The 19,208-nt window shown below is 43.0% G+C and overlaps 1 protein-coding gene across 9 annotated transcripts in view; it reads left to right on the forward strand.

The window, feature by feature from the left end:
- Positions 1–19,208, forward strand: part of FGF13 (fibroblast growth factor 13) — a 233,815-nt gene that overhangs the window by 110,742 nt on the left and 103,865 nt on the right. For 5 of the 9 annotated variants that reach the window (XM_083723021.1, XM_083723020.1, XM_083723024.1 and 2 more), the window contains one exon: positions 10,530–10,697. The exons of 1 other annotated variant lie outside the window; for it this stretch is intronic. In XM_083723021.1, the coding sequence (XP_083579147.1) occupies positions 10,530–10,697 (168 nt within the window). Of the gene's footprint in view, positions 1–10,433; positions 10,698–19,208 lie in introns of all 9 variants that reach the window. 3 more of the 9 variants (XM_083723019.1, XM_083723017.1, XM_083723015.1) reach the window with 1 other exon arrangement.

The raw sequence follows: 19,208 nt of genomic DNA on the forward strand, positions 1-19,208 counted from the left end.
TGGGGGGCAGCAATTGCTGCAGCTGATGCCTTTCCACAGTGGAATGCATTTCAAGCATACAAATGTCAGAGGTGCCTCCATACTCCATCTTGGAAAGCAAGAGGCATGATCATGTGCTTGGCACAATGTGGCCAGCAAAAGCACTTAAGAACTGCAGAGGAAGGGGCATGGCTTAGGTAGAGTGCCCAGGGCCCAAACAGCAAGGCATAAAGGGCTGCATCTGGTGCCTACCCCCTTGTATAAAAGTTATGTGGCCTGAGTTGAAAGGCATCTATTGAGAACTTTCAGCTCTGATTTGGGGTCTGGGGTGGGTGGGCCAAAAGGAGGACTGGAGGAGAGAGTTTGGAGGGAGGCAAAACTCACCATCCTTAGCGAAGTGTCTCACATAAGCCCCACCAAATGGTAGCCATCATATTTCTCTCTCTCACCTGCCCAAAGCTCCCGTCTGAGAAATCCTTCAGTGACCATCTATCAGAAGTGACCATGTAGCAACCTTATTTTAAAGTGGGGAAGAGGAACCTGGTGCCCTCCATATGTTACTGGACTCCAGTTCCCATCACCCATAGCCATTTGCCATGCTGGCTGGGGCTTATGGGAGGTGTAGTCTAACAATATCTGCAAGGCCACAGGCTACCGACTCCTGCCTTAAAGTATTAAACAGGTAAACTGCAGGCAATGAGTAATTCTGACACATTTAGTAGGATGCCTTCCCACTTTAAATATTTCTGTGCTTTCAGCAATCAAATGGATAGTATTGAAACTTTCCATAAAGCCTTTCTCTGTGTATAATGGAGAGCATCACTGGACTCAGTTGGGTCCAGGTCCACAAGGCATCTGGTTCACCACAGTGAGAACAGGACGCTGATCTAGATGAGTCTTTGGTATGATCCAGCAGAGCTGCCTTTATGTGTAGAGCCCCAAATTTTTTAAAAAAGTGGGCCTCAGCCAGTGCTTTAAATGGAAAACAGCTTTGGCTTCTTGGCTACAGAAAGCATCAATTAGTTTGTGGATGTTGTTCCTTTTTGCATCAAAATGTCAAGTCATCTGACAAAATGTGTTGCACTGTGTGAAGCTGGTTGGATCCATTTTCCCATGAAGACAGGCCAAGGTGAAGGAGCCTTTTTAGTTGAGAAAACCAGCCAACCAACCAATCAACCATACAACTGTAAAGGGATTGAGATTTATATAATTATGCTTGGTGCAGAAAACATGGATACAGATTGTTTTCTTATCTCCCTACCAGTACCCCAGGGAATTATAGAATTATCTGGTCATCCACTGAGGTAGGCAGGGACTGTTGGATGTGATCACAGGCTGAGAAGACATGGTGTGCCAGGAGACTCAGTCCTAAGCCAGGAGTCATCCCCTACATTTATTTATTTCCAGTAAGATTTACTATGTAATTTTTGAATATAATAAGAATGTGCATATACTTTTGGAAGATGAGACTATGCAAATAAAATAATAGTTATAACAACAGCCCCTCCTCATTGGCACCCCTGCTTCACAGTCATGAGGCTGTTTTTGAGAAGTGGCTCAGTTTCACTCGGACCCCTGGAAAGCTTCTGAGTAACACAAAAGCATCACTGATGGAGCTGCATTGCCCCTGTCAGAATTCTGACATCTTAAGCTTGCTGCACACATGGAATCAGCTTTACAGAGACAATTATCTCACTCTTTGCCGAGGAAGCAGATGCTTTGCAGTAGCACAGTATCATTCCCAGCTTGTCACTGGGGTGCTATAAGTGAAATGGGGGTGTGATGCAAAATGCAATAATTATATTTAGTTGCCCAAGAGCTGAGACAAGGACAGCAAAGTTATGGGGCTGTTTTAATCACTGGAGCAGCCTGGGCGGGGGGGATGGGGGATGGGGTAAGAACACTGTATATTAAACTGTATACTTTTGTACTTGCTCCTTGTTTTTAAAAAATTCAAACATTTCCTGTACGATGTGTGTGTGAGAGAGAGTGGTGGTGGTGGTGGGACGATTAAAATTGGGGCTTTCAGAAAGCTTTGAGGGTGCCCTCTAGGGTGCAGTACCAGCCTGCCTGGGAACTAGTCAGCTGACCCCCCCCCCCCCCAAAGCCCATCAGATCTTCTCAGTCTGCCCGCCTGGGCTTAAACCTTTGTTGCTAGTTAGATCTTGCCTGACTTTGACTTCACAACTTCCCCCAGCTCCCTCTGATCCCTGGTTCTTGCTTTGGAAGTCAATTGCTACCAGTACTCAAGGATGACGGGACAGTAAAGTCCTCTTAACTGTGTACTAGCGTTTCCAAAGGGAATGCTCTGCAAGCACATTCCTGCTGCCTAGTACCTTAACAGAGTTTGAAAACTTTCTTACACCTGGAAATAAAGACTTCATCACCCCACTTTCTAAAGCAGAGGCAATTTATAGCTCATTGATGTGGTGATATCTTCATTTCATGACAGGCATTTATCTTTAGCAGTCATGATATACAGTTATAAGCAAAAGTGCTGCGGTATTAACTTTGTGTACCAGTGTCAGAAATATAATGATTACCCCCCTCCAGCTCTTCACTGTGCTTGCTGATTTGAGTTATATTTCATGCCTTTTAATGTGGTGGACATCAAGGCAACTGTGTCACACTGGTTGGTGTAAGACGAGTGTGTGTTTGCATGTCAGAGAGAAAGGAAGAGGGAGAGGGGGAGGGAGGGAGAAGGATATTGGCTTATATGGTTGCTGAGTTCTGCCACACTTTACTGTGACCAAAACACAGAATCTGGGGTGGAGCTATGCAGCTGAAGGAGCAGACTATGTAAATAAGGGTCTCTTTGATTCCTCATAGCTACTAAATGTAAGAAACGAAAATCAGGCAAGGCTAAAATATTGGAGGGACAGAAAAGCACACATGGGGAAAGAGTAGCAGAATAGCAACATTGTCCAATGACATCCACTTTTGTGTCATGCCACACTTCACTGTTGTCAAAGAAATTTAATGCAACATGGCAGTAGATCGATCATAAAGTCACTGTTCCATAACAACTGGTAATGTAATGTAAAATGAACATTAGAAACTGGGATAGAAGATCTAGCATTATAACCAGGATAACTAACACAACAATCCCTATGTTTGAATGCACTTTCAGAGTTATGGATGTGACTCTTACACTCCACAGACATTCCTCCATTCAGGCAAGCAAAATGAAATTCTCACAGTTCAATGACACATTCCAGCCAGGCACAGGCACTCAAAAATTGGACCAATGAGGAGTCTGACCTGGGGATGGGCAAACCCTGAGGAAAGTTTCAGGGGCCACATTCAGCCTGGGGTCTAAGGTTCCCCACCTTTGCTCTGAAGAAATCCATCTCCATATCCCTCATTCAAGTAGCTGCACTCACAAAGTTCATAAGACTTTATTGACTCCACTGCATAAATCCCTCCTGTGTGCTTGACCCTTTGTGGCTTACATGACTTTCTCTCTCACACCTGCAACATTTCCTAGCTCACCAGACTATATTGCCAATGCCCCCTTTGACGGAAGGCTGTTAAACATTTCACTCTAATAGGTGTGCTGGAGTAGTATTTATGATTGTGGACTTGTGTGTGTTCATTGGCTCCATTAAATTGTCCATATCTGCCACTGCATCAAGAAACAGACTTCCATGGGTGTGCATGTTGTTGTTGTTGTTGTTGTTTTAAAAAAGCCAGGCTTATTGTGATTCTGGGTTCTTCAACAAATTCCTTTCCTGGCTTTAGACCATTCATCATGTTAAGAGATGTTTTACTGTGTTTTACAGCGATGGCATCAATCATATCACAGGGAAAGTCCCCTCTGCATTCAAATAATATTTTATGACAATTTCAGATTCCAGGAATGGCTTCCAAACGGTGAGAATACAGACTTAGTCAGCAGGTTGAGAAAAATTGTGTGGTGAAGCCCTTTGGGAACTGGAACCATGACACTTCTCCATCTGCTGGGGAATTTTTTTCATGGGCTATGGATCACATCCCAGGAGCCACATGACAGGTGGAGCCAGAGGCAGAAGTGGGTGGAGCAATCAATGTGACTCTTAATTCTGTACAGTGTATTACATTCCACTCATACAAAGGATGGGTCTCCAGCCTCCATCGTGACAACCAAGATACAGGATCAGAGTTTAAGGAATGAAGGCAAAAGCACTTCCAGGGGGTACAGGTCAGGAGTTTTGAGAGTTGTGGCATGGCCTCAGGAGATTCCCAAGGACCATAAAGAGGTATCAAGGGCTACATTTGGGCCCCAAACCTGAAGATCCCACCACTGATCTACTGATGGGCAGCAACTCTATGGATTTTCAGAAAACTGTTTTCTGTAGGCCTACCTGGAGATGCTGGGGACTGAACCTGAGACTTTTGACATTCAAAGCATGAGCTCTTACCACTGAGCTACAACTCTGACCTCCTACATTTTTCAGTATTTTTATGCCAGTCCTTGGCATCTCCAGCAGTTTTCAGAATGGAGCCCTGGAGGCAGTGCTGAACTAGATGGATCAATACCCTGGCTCAGTACAACTCAGCATATTACACTGGGTTATCACTCTATCATACTTTCCTATCCATCAAGGCATGCAGAAAGTCCCAGGTTCAATCTTTGACATCCCTAGGCAGAGACCCCTGTCTTAAATCCTGGAGAGCTGCTTCCAGTCAGTGTAAATAATAATGAGCTCAATGGATCAATAACCTGACTTGGTCTAATGCAACTTGCTATGCTCCTGCTTAAACCCGCCCTTTATGCAGACCCATAACAACTGGGACCTTGCATTATTTTTTTAGGACAAGGAACATAGCCCAGCTGTAGCACACATACTCAGCATGCAGAAGTTCAATTCCTGACTATCTCCATCTAGGTTTTGGAGGGACATCTGTCTGAAATCCAGCTACTAGTCAATGTTGTTGATGCTGAGTCGACTCAACCAATGGTCTGACTTGGTATAACGCAACATCCTGTGCCAACCTAGACAGAGTGTCTCAGTGGGGTGTGGGTCTTCACTGAAATGACAGGGGCTGTAACCCAGAGGCGTAGCGTGGGTTGCTGGCACCCAGGGTGGGGTAAGTGTTGCACCCTCCTGGTGGAATGGGCAGCGGTCAGTCCCTTTGCCTGCCAGCATCTCAAGGAAGTCTTTCCTTGCAAACTAGCCCAAACCTGGGAGCAGAGATAAGGCAGAGAAACAAGAAGTCAGGAGTGGGTTATACAGAGGACAGAAATGATGAAAATTCAGAAAGTGCAGATAAGTTGATGTGAGAGCTGAACAGAGATGCAATGAATGTTTGCGAATTGCCGCTTATGAAGTGAATATTCACTGCTGTAGAGAAATGTCCCAAGCAAGTAATGTATTGCCTGATCAATGGAGGAGAGAGGAGAAGTCGGAAAATCACCTTACCTAACGCAGAACAACCAGAAAATCCCGTGCTTTGAAGAGGTTGGCAGGGCTGGCGCACAAAAGTCTGACATGATATGTGGCAGTTAGCCAGGACAGGCTGTGCAATGGATGGAAGAACCAAAGGGCAGTGGCAGCACCAGGGAGTGTGAAACAGCTGGTCAGTGCTTTGAATTAGAGACTAATAATTCAAGGTGCTGGTTTTAACCTTTAAAGCCTTAAATGGCTCAGGACCACAATACCTGAAGGACCACCTCACTCCATATAAACCATCCCAGACACTGCGATCATCATCTGAGGCCCTCCTTCGTGTGCCTCCTCCTCGAGAGGTCCAGAGGATGGCAACACAAGAATGGGCCTTCTATAAAGGTAAAGGTAAAGGTACCCCTGCCCGTACGGGCCAGTCTTGCCAGACTCTGGGGTTGTGCGCCCATCTCACTCAAGAGGCCAGGGGCCAGCGCTGTCCGGAGACACTTCCGGGTCACGTGGCCAGTGTGACATCGCTGCTCTGGCGAGCCAGAGCTGCACACGGAAACGGCGTTTACCTTCCCGCTAGAAAGCGGTCCCTATTTATCTACTTGCACCCGGAGGTGCTTTCGAACTGCTAGGTTGGCAGGCGCTGGGACCGAGCAGCGGGAGCGCACCCCGCCGCGGGGATTCGAACCGCCGACCTTTCGATCGGCAAGCCCTAGGCGCTGAGGCTTTTACCCACAGCGCCACCCGCGTCCCTTCTATACTGGGGCCTTCTATACTGGCTCCCTATCTGTGGAATGCTCTCCCCAGAGAGGTTCCCCTGGCACCTTCATTAGGTGCAAGGCAAAAGTGTTCCTCTTCAACCACACTGTTGGCTGATTAATATTCTACAGCCTTTTAAATGTAACTGTGGGAAGGGGGGTGTTGTTTTGCTGTTTTGTTTTTACTTATTTGCTTGCTTTTATCCTGTATTTTATTCTGTGAATCGCCCTGAGATCTTATAATGAAGGGCAGTACATAAATCTAAAAAATAAAATAAAAGGGAAAAGATCCTGATGAACAGAATTGTCCAGATCATGTGATGGCTGTTATTCAAGAAGGCAGCAATATCCATCAAGAAAAATTGAAGGTTTCAAACTTACTTTATTTATTTAACTTAAAAAATCTTGTATATGACTATTCATTTGCGTGTGTGTGTGTGTGTGTGTGTGTGTGATTTACAACTGTAGAAAATAAAACCATACAATAAAAATATTTTTAAAAATAGAAATCAGACACCGGCTAGCTATTGTGGAAATAGGTATTCTTAATTGCCTGCATAAGCCTGGTGGAATGGAAAAGTTTTCAGAAGGCTTTTGGAAACTGGCACAGAAGCTGCCAGCAGACTCTCTGTTGGCAGAGTATTCCTACGGTACTTTGCTGAGGACACTATATGGCTGAGTTTCTTGCTGTTATCAAGTGAGTCTCGCCAACTTGGTGAATATCCAGCGATGCTCCTGCTGATGACCTGTGCTCAGTCTGGAATATAAGGGTTCAGGCAGTCCCCGAGGGACCCTGGACCTAAGTGGTTCAGGGCTTTTGTAAATTAATACATCTCTACAAAACAGGGAGGAGAGGGAGCAAGAGAGAAACTAAGATCTTCTTGTTCTTTTTTTCTCTCTTGCAAGTGTCCTAGTTTCAGAGTCATTTTGTCAGATTAATCCCAAGCAGAAATATTTGCTTTCTCCCCCCCCCCCCCCGCACCTTTAGCAAGCTCTGTGCAGAACTAAATTTTTGGCATGACATTTTGTGGTGATGGGGAGGGGGAATTACTAGCTTTGAAGACAACCTCCAGCTTCTCCCTGCTGCTACGAAGTTTCATGAAAGCTCGCTTCTTAGTGATATCAACTCTGCCATGCTTTGCTAAATTCCCTTGAAATAAAAGCTGGCTCTTATTTTTAAGAGCAGTTACCCAGCAACACAGCCTCATGCCCTCCCGGATTTCTGTTGCCTTCCTCCTCCACAACTCCCTCCCCACCAAAAAACAACAACCCTGCTTTGTTCTGCTGTTAACTTTATGTGCTGCTTTTAAGTGGTGCATTCGGGTGAGTGTGTTAATGATCATTACCAATGACTGTCTGTTACCCTGTGAAGCGTTTCCTGGTGATTAAAGGGGGCATGCAAACAGACAATTGAACCATAGACCAGGCCAAAGGCCACAGCCTGAGGCTGACTGCCTAATCCCATGGCCTGATTACTTCTGCAAAAGTCATTAAGGTTTTGACAGGCAAATAAAACAATGGGCCAGTTCTGCGTCCTTCTTCTAGACCTGGAACAAATTGTCTATGTGGTTTGCAGTTGATGTGGGTGCTTGCAGAACCGACTGCTCTTCCATACTAAAATGCGGCAGGGGGCACCCCTAGTATTTCATGGTGAGGCTAGGCTAGTCCTCTTTTTCCTTCCACTCCAGTTCTCCTAGATAAAGGATTTTTGAGGGGATGGCCCCTGGCTTATTACGTACCCTCCAACATTTCACTGATGAAAATAGGGAGGTCCCATTCCATAATGATAATTTTAATATATATACCCCCAACATCTTACTGGGTTGCCCCAGCACTCTGGGCAGCTTCCGACATATAAAAACATAATTAAACATTTAAAAAATAAACTTCCCTATACAGGATTGGGGGGTTGGACAACTCTGTACCCTCTAACATTTCTCCAATGAAAATAGGGACATCCTAAGGAAAAGCGGGACATTCCAGGATCAAATAAGAAACCGGGGATGGCTTCTCTAAATCAGGGATGTCCCTTGAAAATAGGGACACTTGGAGGGTCTGTGATTAAATTCCTTCCATATTAAGGATGAGCAAATGTGTGGATTTGTTTCCTGTCTGTTATTCATCTCCTGCCTCATCTTAACTCAGTTTGCCACAATTCTGCATTAGTTGGTGATTATTAATTTTTAATTCCTCGGATTAAGCCATCGGTACGTTTCTCCTAATAGAAACGTATGCAATTTCTCCTAATATAACTCTCTCACTTTTGTAAGTGATTTTCCCATATGTAAAGGAATTTGTATGCTATTTCCACTTAACATATACATTCTTATCCATGTTTTGTCCCTGTTATACACTTTCGGCTGAATTACTGAGTTGAAAAATTTGAAAGAAGCATTAATTTCATGTGTTATTCTGGGAAGTGCAAATTAGATAGGTTTGCATTAAAATTCAAACTGAGCTGATTTTCTCCTCATCCCTCTTCCTGATGAAAGCCTGCATGTTCAGCTCTGTTCATCCCATTTCTTTTCTGCAAGGCCTTTGGAACAGCAAGCCATGAGAGCAAACTGTTCAAGTATTTTCTCCTTGTCACAACCTGCTGTTCTGCAGCACAGTCTGAGGTGCTTAGATGTACAGCACTTATTCCACAAACAGTACTTACTGGGATGGTGACCTTGGGTTGTTTTTTTTGGGGGGGGGGTTCTTTGGGCACCCTTGCTTTTAGTATCTATTTCTGTTATTCTTGTGTGAACTGCTCGGGGGACCTAGACTTAAAAATGGGAAACACATTTTTAAAACAACTTCATTTGCAAATTTCACTCAAGGCTGTGGACTTCACAACACTCAAACATCTCACAGGCTATGGAACTGGATTTCAAGGGGCACTTGTCTAGATCATGAAACCTGCTGATTTTTATTTTTTGAAATCCTGAAGTTTAGAAATCAGCTGCCAATGGATATGCATGAGGTTAAGGTTTTGAAAAAATTACTCCCCTGGTGGGCACCAAGTGTTTGTATTTTATAATGCCTCCTGCAGAGCAGATTCGTTTGGAGAAAGCTAGTTATGCCCATTTGTTTCAATATGTCTGCTATGAGTAGGACAGATGAAAGAAAGTGCTTCTTCATGTAGTTAAACTACAGCAAGCTTCTACTATGTTCTTACAACTAGCAATTCTATAGATATAGGACCATGTGTTACCAGTGCTGAAATTACAACACTAGCTGCCAGTGAGCTAATGGGCCCAATTCAAAGTGGTAGAACCAGTGTGTAAAGCCCCAACGGGCTTGGGACCTGAGTGCCTTCCCTGGTATCAACCATCTTGGACTACAATCAGCAGGTGAGGCCTTGGTGGTGGTTCCATGACTGGGGAATTTTTGCGATAAGGAAAGTGAAAGGAACACACAAGGGGAAGTGTGGGATAACCCTTTCTTTGATGCAACACCATCATGTGACATCTCCGCAAACATATCAGATTGATCTGGAAATAGCCAACATTTGCCTAACTGCCCTGCCAATAACACAGGATGCAGTGCAAGCAGGAATCTTGATACCCCAAAGGCCTAACCCGTAGTTTGGAATGTCCCTGACAATATTCTCTGAAACATTATTTGGTCTCATGGCAGGCTTCCAGGGGTTCCTCAGCATATGAGCTGACACGGAAGTATTTTCTGGAATGTAGAATGCAGTGTTTGAATTATTAGGGGATGGGGTAAACCATGAGATCCCCCCACCCCACCCCACCCCACCCCAACATGCTCCCTCTCTTTGCGCCTTCTGGAACAAACTGTAAATTTGAATGCTAGTGAATGATGATCCGTCTTCTGAAAAAAAATACCTTGGCCTATAGAGTCTAATAGCAATATGATGTGAGTAATGCTGGGTATCTGTGCAAATTGCTCATTGCTGTTCTGAATATAAAATGAGTAGCTCTGGCCATTAAAACCTGCATGATATCTTAACTGTTACTGTATGTAATCTGCATGCAAAATATAGCCATGTATTCCACTAAAATGGTAGCAAAAAAGAGAGGTTATATGTGGTATAGATACCTTGTATTCAGTCTTTTCCCGAATACATTTTAAAGATATGTAAGCTACCTTTCTTAACACAGTATCCCTTCATAGACAATGCTAGAAAGACTGGTGTAAGCATGGAAATATAGAAGTAAATGACTCCTATCCTCTTGTCTCCTCTTCCTCTGCCATCATAAGCCAGAGTACGTTAATTCTCGTCATTCTTTTCTTTTTCTCTCTACCAATGTTTTCCCCTCCCCTCCTCTCCCTGCTCCCATGTCCTTCTCTGCCCCTCCCTGTATCATTATAGAGTTGATTTGCTTCTCTAGATTTTTTTTCTTTGTTTTAATTTTATTTTTTCCCTTTCGTTCTAACTTAAGTTCATTTTGTTATGTGGTGACCGCAGTTATGGATGACGCTCCCCCCGGCACACAGGAATATATTATGTTACGGCAAGATTCCATCCAATCTACGGAATTAAAGAAAAAAGAATCCCCCTTTCGTGCTAAATGTCACGAAATCTTCTGCTGTCCTCTGAAGCAAGTGCACCTCAAAGAGAACACAGAACCTGAAGGTTTGTGCACCACGAGATCCATGTTCGTTTTCTTTTTCCCGGTTTTTAAATTTTTTATTTTCCTTTCCTTTGTTTTTGTTTTTTTCGGAGAGAGCGTGCCTGTCCTACGGATTGTGTCTTGTGTGTTCTTTGGCCTGTGTTTAATATAATGCAACTGGATGCAGCAATTTGCCTGAGGTTCATGTATCACCCTCTGCTACTTTGCTTGCTTGTTAATGTCTGATACGAGTCACGGGCCACTGTATAAAATATAATTCACTGATATAGGAAAACCTTTTGTGGGTGTGTGGGTGTATGTGTGTATGTATGTATGTATATATGTATATATATATATACGTATATGTATATATATAAATATATATATATATAATAGTTGACAATGCTTTAAAAATTACTGATCAAAACTTTTATTTCTGTCCATTTTCATCATTACACTTGCCTTTTGGCTGCCCAAACTTGCTTGCTTTTTCTAAAACAGCATCTTAACAGCTCCCTCTTCTCTCTCTTCACCTGAGAAGTTCTCCTCCACCTTAGTATTTCAAAGTTGCACTCAGCTGGGAATAAATATTAGATCGCACTTAAAGCTGGATTCTCTGACACTTTTACACTTCATAAAGCTTTTGCACATTGCTGTCCAAAAAAAAAAAAAAGGCTTATAAAAGCTGCAGTTTGGCAAAGCAGGATAAGTTGAATGTACTGCACGCCCGGTTGCATTTTGGAGAAGTTCTGTGCATGCAGTAGAGCTAATGTCTGAGTGGAATGTTTCCTTTTTATTTTCCAGAGATGGTAATCAGGTATGGGTGACCACTTGCTTGCTTGTTCCCCAGAAACTATTAATAAGGAAATGTGTCTTGTTAGCCTGTCAGTTTGGGGTATATATGAGCTTAAACATCCACCCTCTCCAGACAACCTAATTCTTGATTTTCTGTAATGCTGTTTTTATATGTTTTCCACTACTGCCTCAATTCCTATCTGGTAAGACTTTGCACGTTTTACATGAGCTTCTATATATGGTCCAATAGCAGATGTCTTTATAACAAAGAAAGAGTGCATTTCAGAGGTTATAAATATATAGGATTGGATCCTTCTCTGACTGATACAGGTGTGATAAAATGAGGGTTTGTGCAACACAATTGCCGTGTCACAACTGTCTGGTTTCTACAGTCACAATGTGTACACATGGGGCACATCAGTGTATGTGATGCTTCACAGTTACATCAGCAAAATGGAGTAAGTCTCTGCCCTCAATGAGCTTTCATACTGTTAGTGGTACTCCTCTTTCCATTATCCAGTTCTGTAGGTTTCCAGTATGCATTTGTGTCCCCAAAATAAACATAGTGGTGCTTTAAAGTTAACATGAACAAAACAGACAGGTGTCTGATTTCAAGGAGCTTACATATTTCTATTGGGCCTCGTTGCATTATCCCATTCTATGGCCATACAACTATCTCGTAGCCAAATAGGCCCATGAAGATTGCATATGTAACATGATAGTTTTTGCAGTTTTAAATGGAAAATATGATTGCCTGTTTTGTCAGAAGATAGGTTGCAATAAACACTTTCAAGAAGTCTCAGAGGCACATGTGTTTTTCTTTTGCCTGCACCTATGTTTGTCTAGGATTGTTGCTGTTACCCACAAATGTAGATCTTTGCTTTACTAAATATTACAGGAACAACATCTATAGCTATGGAAAAGGAACAACAGTGAAATCTTTCTTTTCTTTTGGGTAGATTGTAGCTCAGTTTAATGCTTTCAGTGGCATGGACACGTGAGATGGGCAACTTCTGAGAGATTTAATTCATGCAGCTACATGTGTAATAAAAGTGGAACAGTTCCTGAATCTCTGAATTGTATTATCTTTCATGTCAAAGCAATGGCCTTTGGTTTTAGATTTAGATGTTCAAAAAACAACAATTGCTCTGCAAACAAACTGGCCAGAAGCTTCAAATGTCAGTGAGTTGTGGCTGGCAAGAGTTGGCAGTTTCAGACAACATTTGGATTATTTTTTTGGTTTCATTTGTATTCATGCATAGTTTCTTGCAAGGAGAAGCTTAGAAGTTCTAGAAAATTATCCTTTACTAACCATTGTGTTGCTTGCTTTTTTTCCCCAAAAGAAAAAGTAATGCTACTGATGTCAGAGAGAAACATGCATTGTTTTAGAAGTAACAGAGTTGTTGAGTGTTTTAAGTTGAATTTTTAACACTACTTGGTTAATGAACATTCAGTTTGGTGTTATCGCTCCTGGTGTTTGTAGCAATATTTGTATATCAAGGGTCTTGATATACATGGGGTCATATCAGACAATACCCTTTTGCTGATCCTACCATTATGCAGGGTGGAGAACAAATGTCTGTCATCGCTGTCTGCCATCCTGATAATGCCATTCACTGGGACAAAATGTTTGATTTTTGGTTCAGGTGTGAAAAATGCAAGATGTGTAGGTCAAAATCATCTAGTCAATCTCCTGGTTGAAAAACAAAAACAAAGCCTCCATCAGAGGTTTAATCACAGAATTTGGGGGTTCCAACCTTACTAGGTTTTGATCACATGAGACTGCCTTGTTTAATTGAGTGCTTGCTAATCTCTCAACTGCTCATGTATTGTCATTCTTTAAAAGAAAAGAAAGCCTGACTCATTATATGCAAAAATTATGAATATTATTCATGTAATATGTATAAAGGTGAAGTCCCACACTGTGCTATATTTCTTCAGCATAATATTTATACTAATACATGCATATTTTAATACAGTTATATGCACTGCTTTATGCATCTGTTTAAGTGCTTGTTGCATTGGAAAACCTGGAATAAAAATGTCTACACTGCATTTAATAATGCATATAATCAAGGATATTATGTGCGAGCACTCTCACTATGTTTAATGGAACTGGGATGGGGGTAGAACCGTGCATTTTGTTGAGATTAAGGAGTGGAGTGAGGAATCCATTTGGATAAACTCAACATTGGGATTATGAGAAAATTCCACCCCCTCCTTACACAGATTGATGTATTTGCTCCCTTCCCTCCATGTGATGGGTCAGATTGGTGAAGAGGCATCACCAAGTGGCCTGCTTGTTCCTTAACAAATGTAATTAGCACATGACAATATTAATCTCTTTTCCTTGGGATATTTGTAGAATTGAGCTCGAGATGGGCAGCTACCAGATGCAAATGCCGCTCCCCCCCCCCCATATTCCAACAAGTTTCTCTTCTTCATAAAAAGCTTCTTCCACCACCCCCACCCCGCACCCTGGAAGCATTTCATTCAGCATGGTAGTTCTGTTGCTCCATTTCAGTGACATATTTTAATCATTAAGCCATTCTTCCAGAAAACGTTGTAGAACCAAAGAGACCAGGCGGTCTGCCTCATTCTAATGCACATACCTAATAGCAAAAGACAAATGTCTTTTTCTCCTTCTGAGGATATATGTTTCCATTCACAAAGAGGCATCCAAGCACGAGATAAGAAATGGCAATGTGATGTTATCTAATCCATAAATGTTGAGAGGGTGTCAGTTCCTGTACAGATGGAAACAAGAGTGCTGACTTATGCCAACTGCATGAATATTGCACTTTAAAAAAAAGAATGCTGTTTAGTGTGAAGATATGTACTCATGATTACTTGCCACATTTTAATTCTTCTCTAACAATCTGGGAATATGTTAGTTGGGTGCCTCTTCCAGCATTTCTCTTCATAATTCATGCCATGATTCAGTTCAACTCATAGGATTCAAAAGTATATGAGTCATCTTTAAGATTTTGCTTGTACAGGGACAGCATGCTAGAAGGATCTAGGCTACATGTAATGATGTAGACCAAGGCACTTCTTCACACAAGGCATAGTTCAACTACAGAATTTGCTTCTTCAGGAGGCAATGATGGCCAGCAACTTGGTTGTCTTTAAAAGAGGGTTGGACAAATTCATGGAAGAGAAGGCTGTGCATGACTCCTAGCCACAATGGCTATGTTCTACCTCAGGCTTCCTCAATCTTGGCCCTCCAGATGTTTTTGGCCTACAACTCCCATGATCCCTAGCTAACAGGAACAGTGGTCAGGGATGATGGGAATTGTAGTCTCAAAACATCTGGAGGGCTGAGGTTGAGGAAGCCTGTTCTACCTCAATGGTCAAAGGCAGAGGATAGTGTTATTGTGCTCAGGTGCTGTTTGAGGCTTTCCCATTGGGGCATCTGGTTGTCTACTGTGATAACAAGGTGCAAGGCTAGATGGGCCATTGTCCTGGTCCAGCAGAGTTATTCTTATGTGCTTTTGTTCATATCAAAATTTAAAGTTTGTGTCCAATATTAGTTCTACTCTGAGCTGGTCCATGGAAATTAATAGAAATGGCTTACTTAAGTCCATTAATTTCAGAGGGTCTACTGTGAGTAGAACTTAGTTGGACACAACCCTAAGTTTATATCAGCCTGTCCTAACCTTTGGCTTATTTGGCTATGTTTGAAGCAAGAGGAAGAACAAGAAAGTAGTAGGGCCCTTGTGTGGAGAAGATAGAGAAATGCTGTTGGATGTCATAGAGAAGACAGAACTGCTCAACAACTACTTTGCATGACTGGCAGTGACTCTTTAGGATTTCAGACATAGGTCTTTCCCAGCCCTATCGGAAGATGCCAAGGACTGGACCTGAGACCTTTTGCATACAAGGAAGATGCTTTACCCCCGAGCTATGCTCTGTCTCCTAAGGTGGGTCTTGGCCAATATTTTAGCCATCTAACTCCACTGCAACCAACCTTGGTTACCTCAGAAGCCCCCACAGAAGAAGTTGTGGAACGGTCCATATGGTTGCCTGAGATTCCCCAGAGGCTTTTGCACATTCTCCATTACAGCCAGGCAAAAGCACAGAACATATGTATCACTCCACTCAAGCAGGGAATCTGGTTCTCGCGGCAGGAAGGCCATCTGAGAGGCATGCTGCAGCTATTTGTTCTCCTAAATAGTTTAAACATAAGCTGCTGCTATCTTTCCAAAACAGGGTTACGTAAAGAGAAGCCTGTTTCTGCAAAAACCTAATTTGTGTTAGTACATTCAGAGCAGTGAGGCTATAATGAGGTTGTGTGCGTGTTTCTCCCTTAAAAAAAAACAACACACACACACACACACACCCCACGACCACTCATTGGTTAGTTGCCATCATAGATAGTTTGGCGCATTGCCCATACCTCTGGTTTTGATGCAATTCCCCACCCACCCCTTCCCCTCCTTCCCTCCCTCTGCAACAGTCTGCCTCCCTCAGGGCACATATAACCTTTTTAAACAGGAAAGTAGAGGAGCATGGCCAAGTCAGTGCATGGGAGAGGCTGGTAATGAGGGATGGCAGCCCTCAATGAGCAACACAGAAGTATGATGGGTTAGAGCAGTGTTTCCCAACCTTAGTCTGAAAACAGCTGGAGACCCAAGGCTGGGAAACACCGGGCTAGAGAATGTTAAGGGTGCTAGGCAGAGAAGAGCCAGTGCATTGTGTGGGTGGGTGATCTAAGTTAGCCATGCCCATTTATTTCAATGTGTCTGCTCTGAGCAGGATAGCTAAAAGGGAGTACTTCTTCACACAGCGCAGAGTTACATTATGGAACTAATTCCCACTGGAGGCAGTGAAGGCTACCAACGTGGATGGCTTTTAAAGAGAACTGGGCAAAATGGTGGGGGATCAAGGCTACTAATGGCTACTCGACATGATGGCTATGCTCTGCCTCCACAGTTTGAGGCAACAATGCTTCTGAACCCCGTTTGCTGGAAACCATGGGAGTGGAGAGTGCTCAGGTGCTCAGGTGCTGCTTGAATATTTTGCACAAGCAAAATATTGGCCACTGTGAGAACAGGATGCTGGACTAGATGGCCCACTGGCCTGATCCAGTGGGGTCTTCTTTGCTACTTAATGTTCATTTGCCTTTGACTAGCAATAGAAGAATCTGTACAAAAGTGCATTATTTTAGGCAAACTTGCCTAAACTATAAAATGTTTATATTGGGGTTGGGGTGGGGGGTGGGTCACAGTAAAATGCTGATGAATTCTCATGAAGACTTAGAAGAAGCCCCACCACCACTACAAATAGATGTGAAGATGAGAAGTGAACTTAAAGAAAGAAATATGAGGAACGGAGAGGAATCAGAATTGAAAGTTTTGTTTCTCCCCCATGTGCTGTTTGTTAAAAAATAAGCCTCTGTATATGACCTCCCTATTTCTTGTCTGGGATGTCCTGGAATGAAGCATTCCAGCACCCATCCTTCTCCCCCCAGATAGGCTTAATTTACTTCAGCTGCCAGATATTAGCAGCAAACAATTCACTTCCCTCCTTTGCAGCACATATAGCTCCAGGTCCACCAATTTGCAAAGGTACATAAACAAATAAGCTACATAACCCCCAGCTCCATCCCACAAGTGCATAAATTTATGAACAGCAGATTACAAATCCATGAATGCCAAATAGCTCATTATACCTGCAGACAAAAGAAGTGGTAAAGAACTTACCCAAATGCCCAATTTTGCAAGTTGCACCAAAGAATTTCCAGTTCAGAAGAATGGAAGGATTACACCACTCCCCCCCAAAATATGCAGTCACTAGTCAGTAGCCTACCTGGGACAACATCTGAAGCTATTATCTGAGATTAAATGGTTGTTGTTGTTATTGTTGTTGTTAAGAACTTAAACCTCAGCCTTTGCCAACCCAGTGCCCTCCACAAGTTTTGGACTATGCCTATTAGCTGCAGCCAGTTTCTCCCTCCCACTCCATTGGGTTACTACATTTGTGGATAAGAGGATGCTGTCCTCCACCTCCTGTCAGGGTTGGAAGCTTGCAGCCTTCAACATGTTGCTGAACTACACACTTTCATAGTCTCTGGCCACTGATATGCTTCCTGGTGGGAGTTGACATCCAAGGAGCTCCTTTCCTCCCCTATAAGTCATGTGAAATGGCATTGAAAGGCTAAGAACAATTCATAACCAACAAGCCTTTATCCATTATGAACAGCATTGTAGGCAGGATGAAGCTTTCAATAACAGTTGGCCACAATGGCTATGTTGGACCTCCACAGTCAGAGGCTTCTGAATACTTGCTGCTGGAAACCACAGGAGGGAGAGCGCTGTTGCACACAGGTCACACTTGCAGGCTTCCCTTAGAAATACAGTTCGCTGCTGTGGTCTAGATCGGCCTTTGGGCTGCTCCAGCAGCTAGGCTGTTTGCATGTTCTTAAACTGAATAATTTAAATGTCACCATAGGAGAAATAAACAGAAATTCTGATGGTGATGATGAAGAACCTATTTTCCCACTGACTGATTTGTCATGTCCCTGGAAGACACAGAGGAAGAGGAGGCGCTAAGCTAAAGGCCCATTACTTGGTACAGCTAAAGTCATGTTTTTTCAGTTGAGACTACAGGAACCCTGTCATTGCAAATCATTTGCTCCAAGGCTCCTACTTCCATGGCATTGTCTCTACAAGGAATACATTTTCCAGGGCCATGCTGATTGCTAATGAAGAGCATGGGAGGTTTTTTTTAAAAAAAGACTTGGAAGCTGGTGTATACACAATGACAAGAAAAGTCATGAGTCATGCTTGAAGAGACTGATTAACTACTTATGACAAGGCTTCCGATGAGCAAGCTTAGGACAGAATGACATCAAATGTGGTTGATGGACTTCAGGTAAATCACCTGCCCTATTTGAAACTTGACTTGGGATAGCTATCAAGTACTTTCTGTGTTTTAAACAGGAGGGTTTATTTCCCCTTACACAATAACAATTTTATGCATTATTTTTTTAAAAAAAGATATTTATTCACCTTTCATCAGATGATTTCAGAGCTGGATACAAAAAGTGTGAAAGCTATTGACATAAAACTATTCACACTAGATATATCAAAAGCATTAGGGACATGGGTGGCACTGTGCTTTAAACCACTGAGCCTCTTGGGCTTGCTGATCAGAAGGTTGGTGGTTCGAATCCCCACAACAGGGTGAGCTCCTGTTGCTCTGTCCCAGCTCCTGCCAACCCAACAGTTCAAAAGCATGCCAGTGCAAGTAGATAAATAGGTACCACAGCGACAGGCAGTTAAATGGTGTTTCCGTGCACTCTGGCTTCCGTCAAAGTGTCCTGTTGTGCCAGAAGTGGTTTAGTCATGCTGGCCACATGACCCAGAAAGCTGTCTGTGGACAATCGTTGGCTCCCTTGGCCTGCAAGCAAGATGAGCACCACAACCCCATAGTCGCCTTTAACTCGACTTAACTGTCCAGGGGTCCTTTATCTATCCATAGCATAGCATAGCAAGCTGCCATTGGTCTATGTAGCTCAGTGTTGTCTATAACAGGGGTTCCTAAACTGTTCACAAGCTTCATTCACGTGGTCTACATCATGTTAGTAAGGAACAGTAACTAAATAGCAGGCACAGAGGCTGCTCTATTATTCTTACTACCCAGCAGTCTGCCTAGAAAGAGAGTGGGATGTACGGGAAGTGACAAGCAGAGGAGGCACTTGAAAGGAGTGGAGAGGATTAGCAGTGAAGTTAATG

This window comes from Podarcis gaigeae (assembly GCF_964106915.1).
Source record: "Podarcis gaigeae genome assembly, chromosome: Z".
NCBI classification, from domain to species: Eukaryota; Metazoa; Chordata; class Lepidosauria; order Squamata; family Lacertidae; genus Podarcis; species Podarcis gaigeae.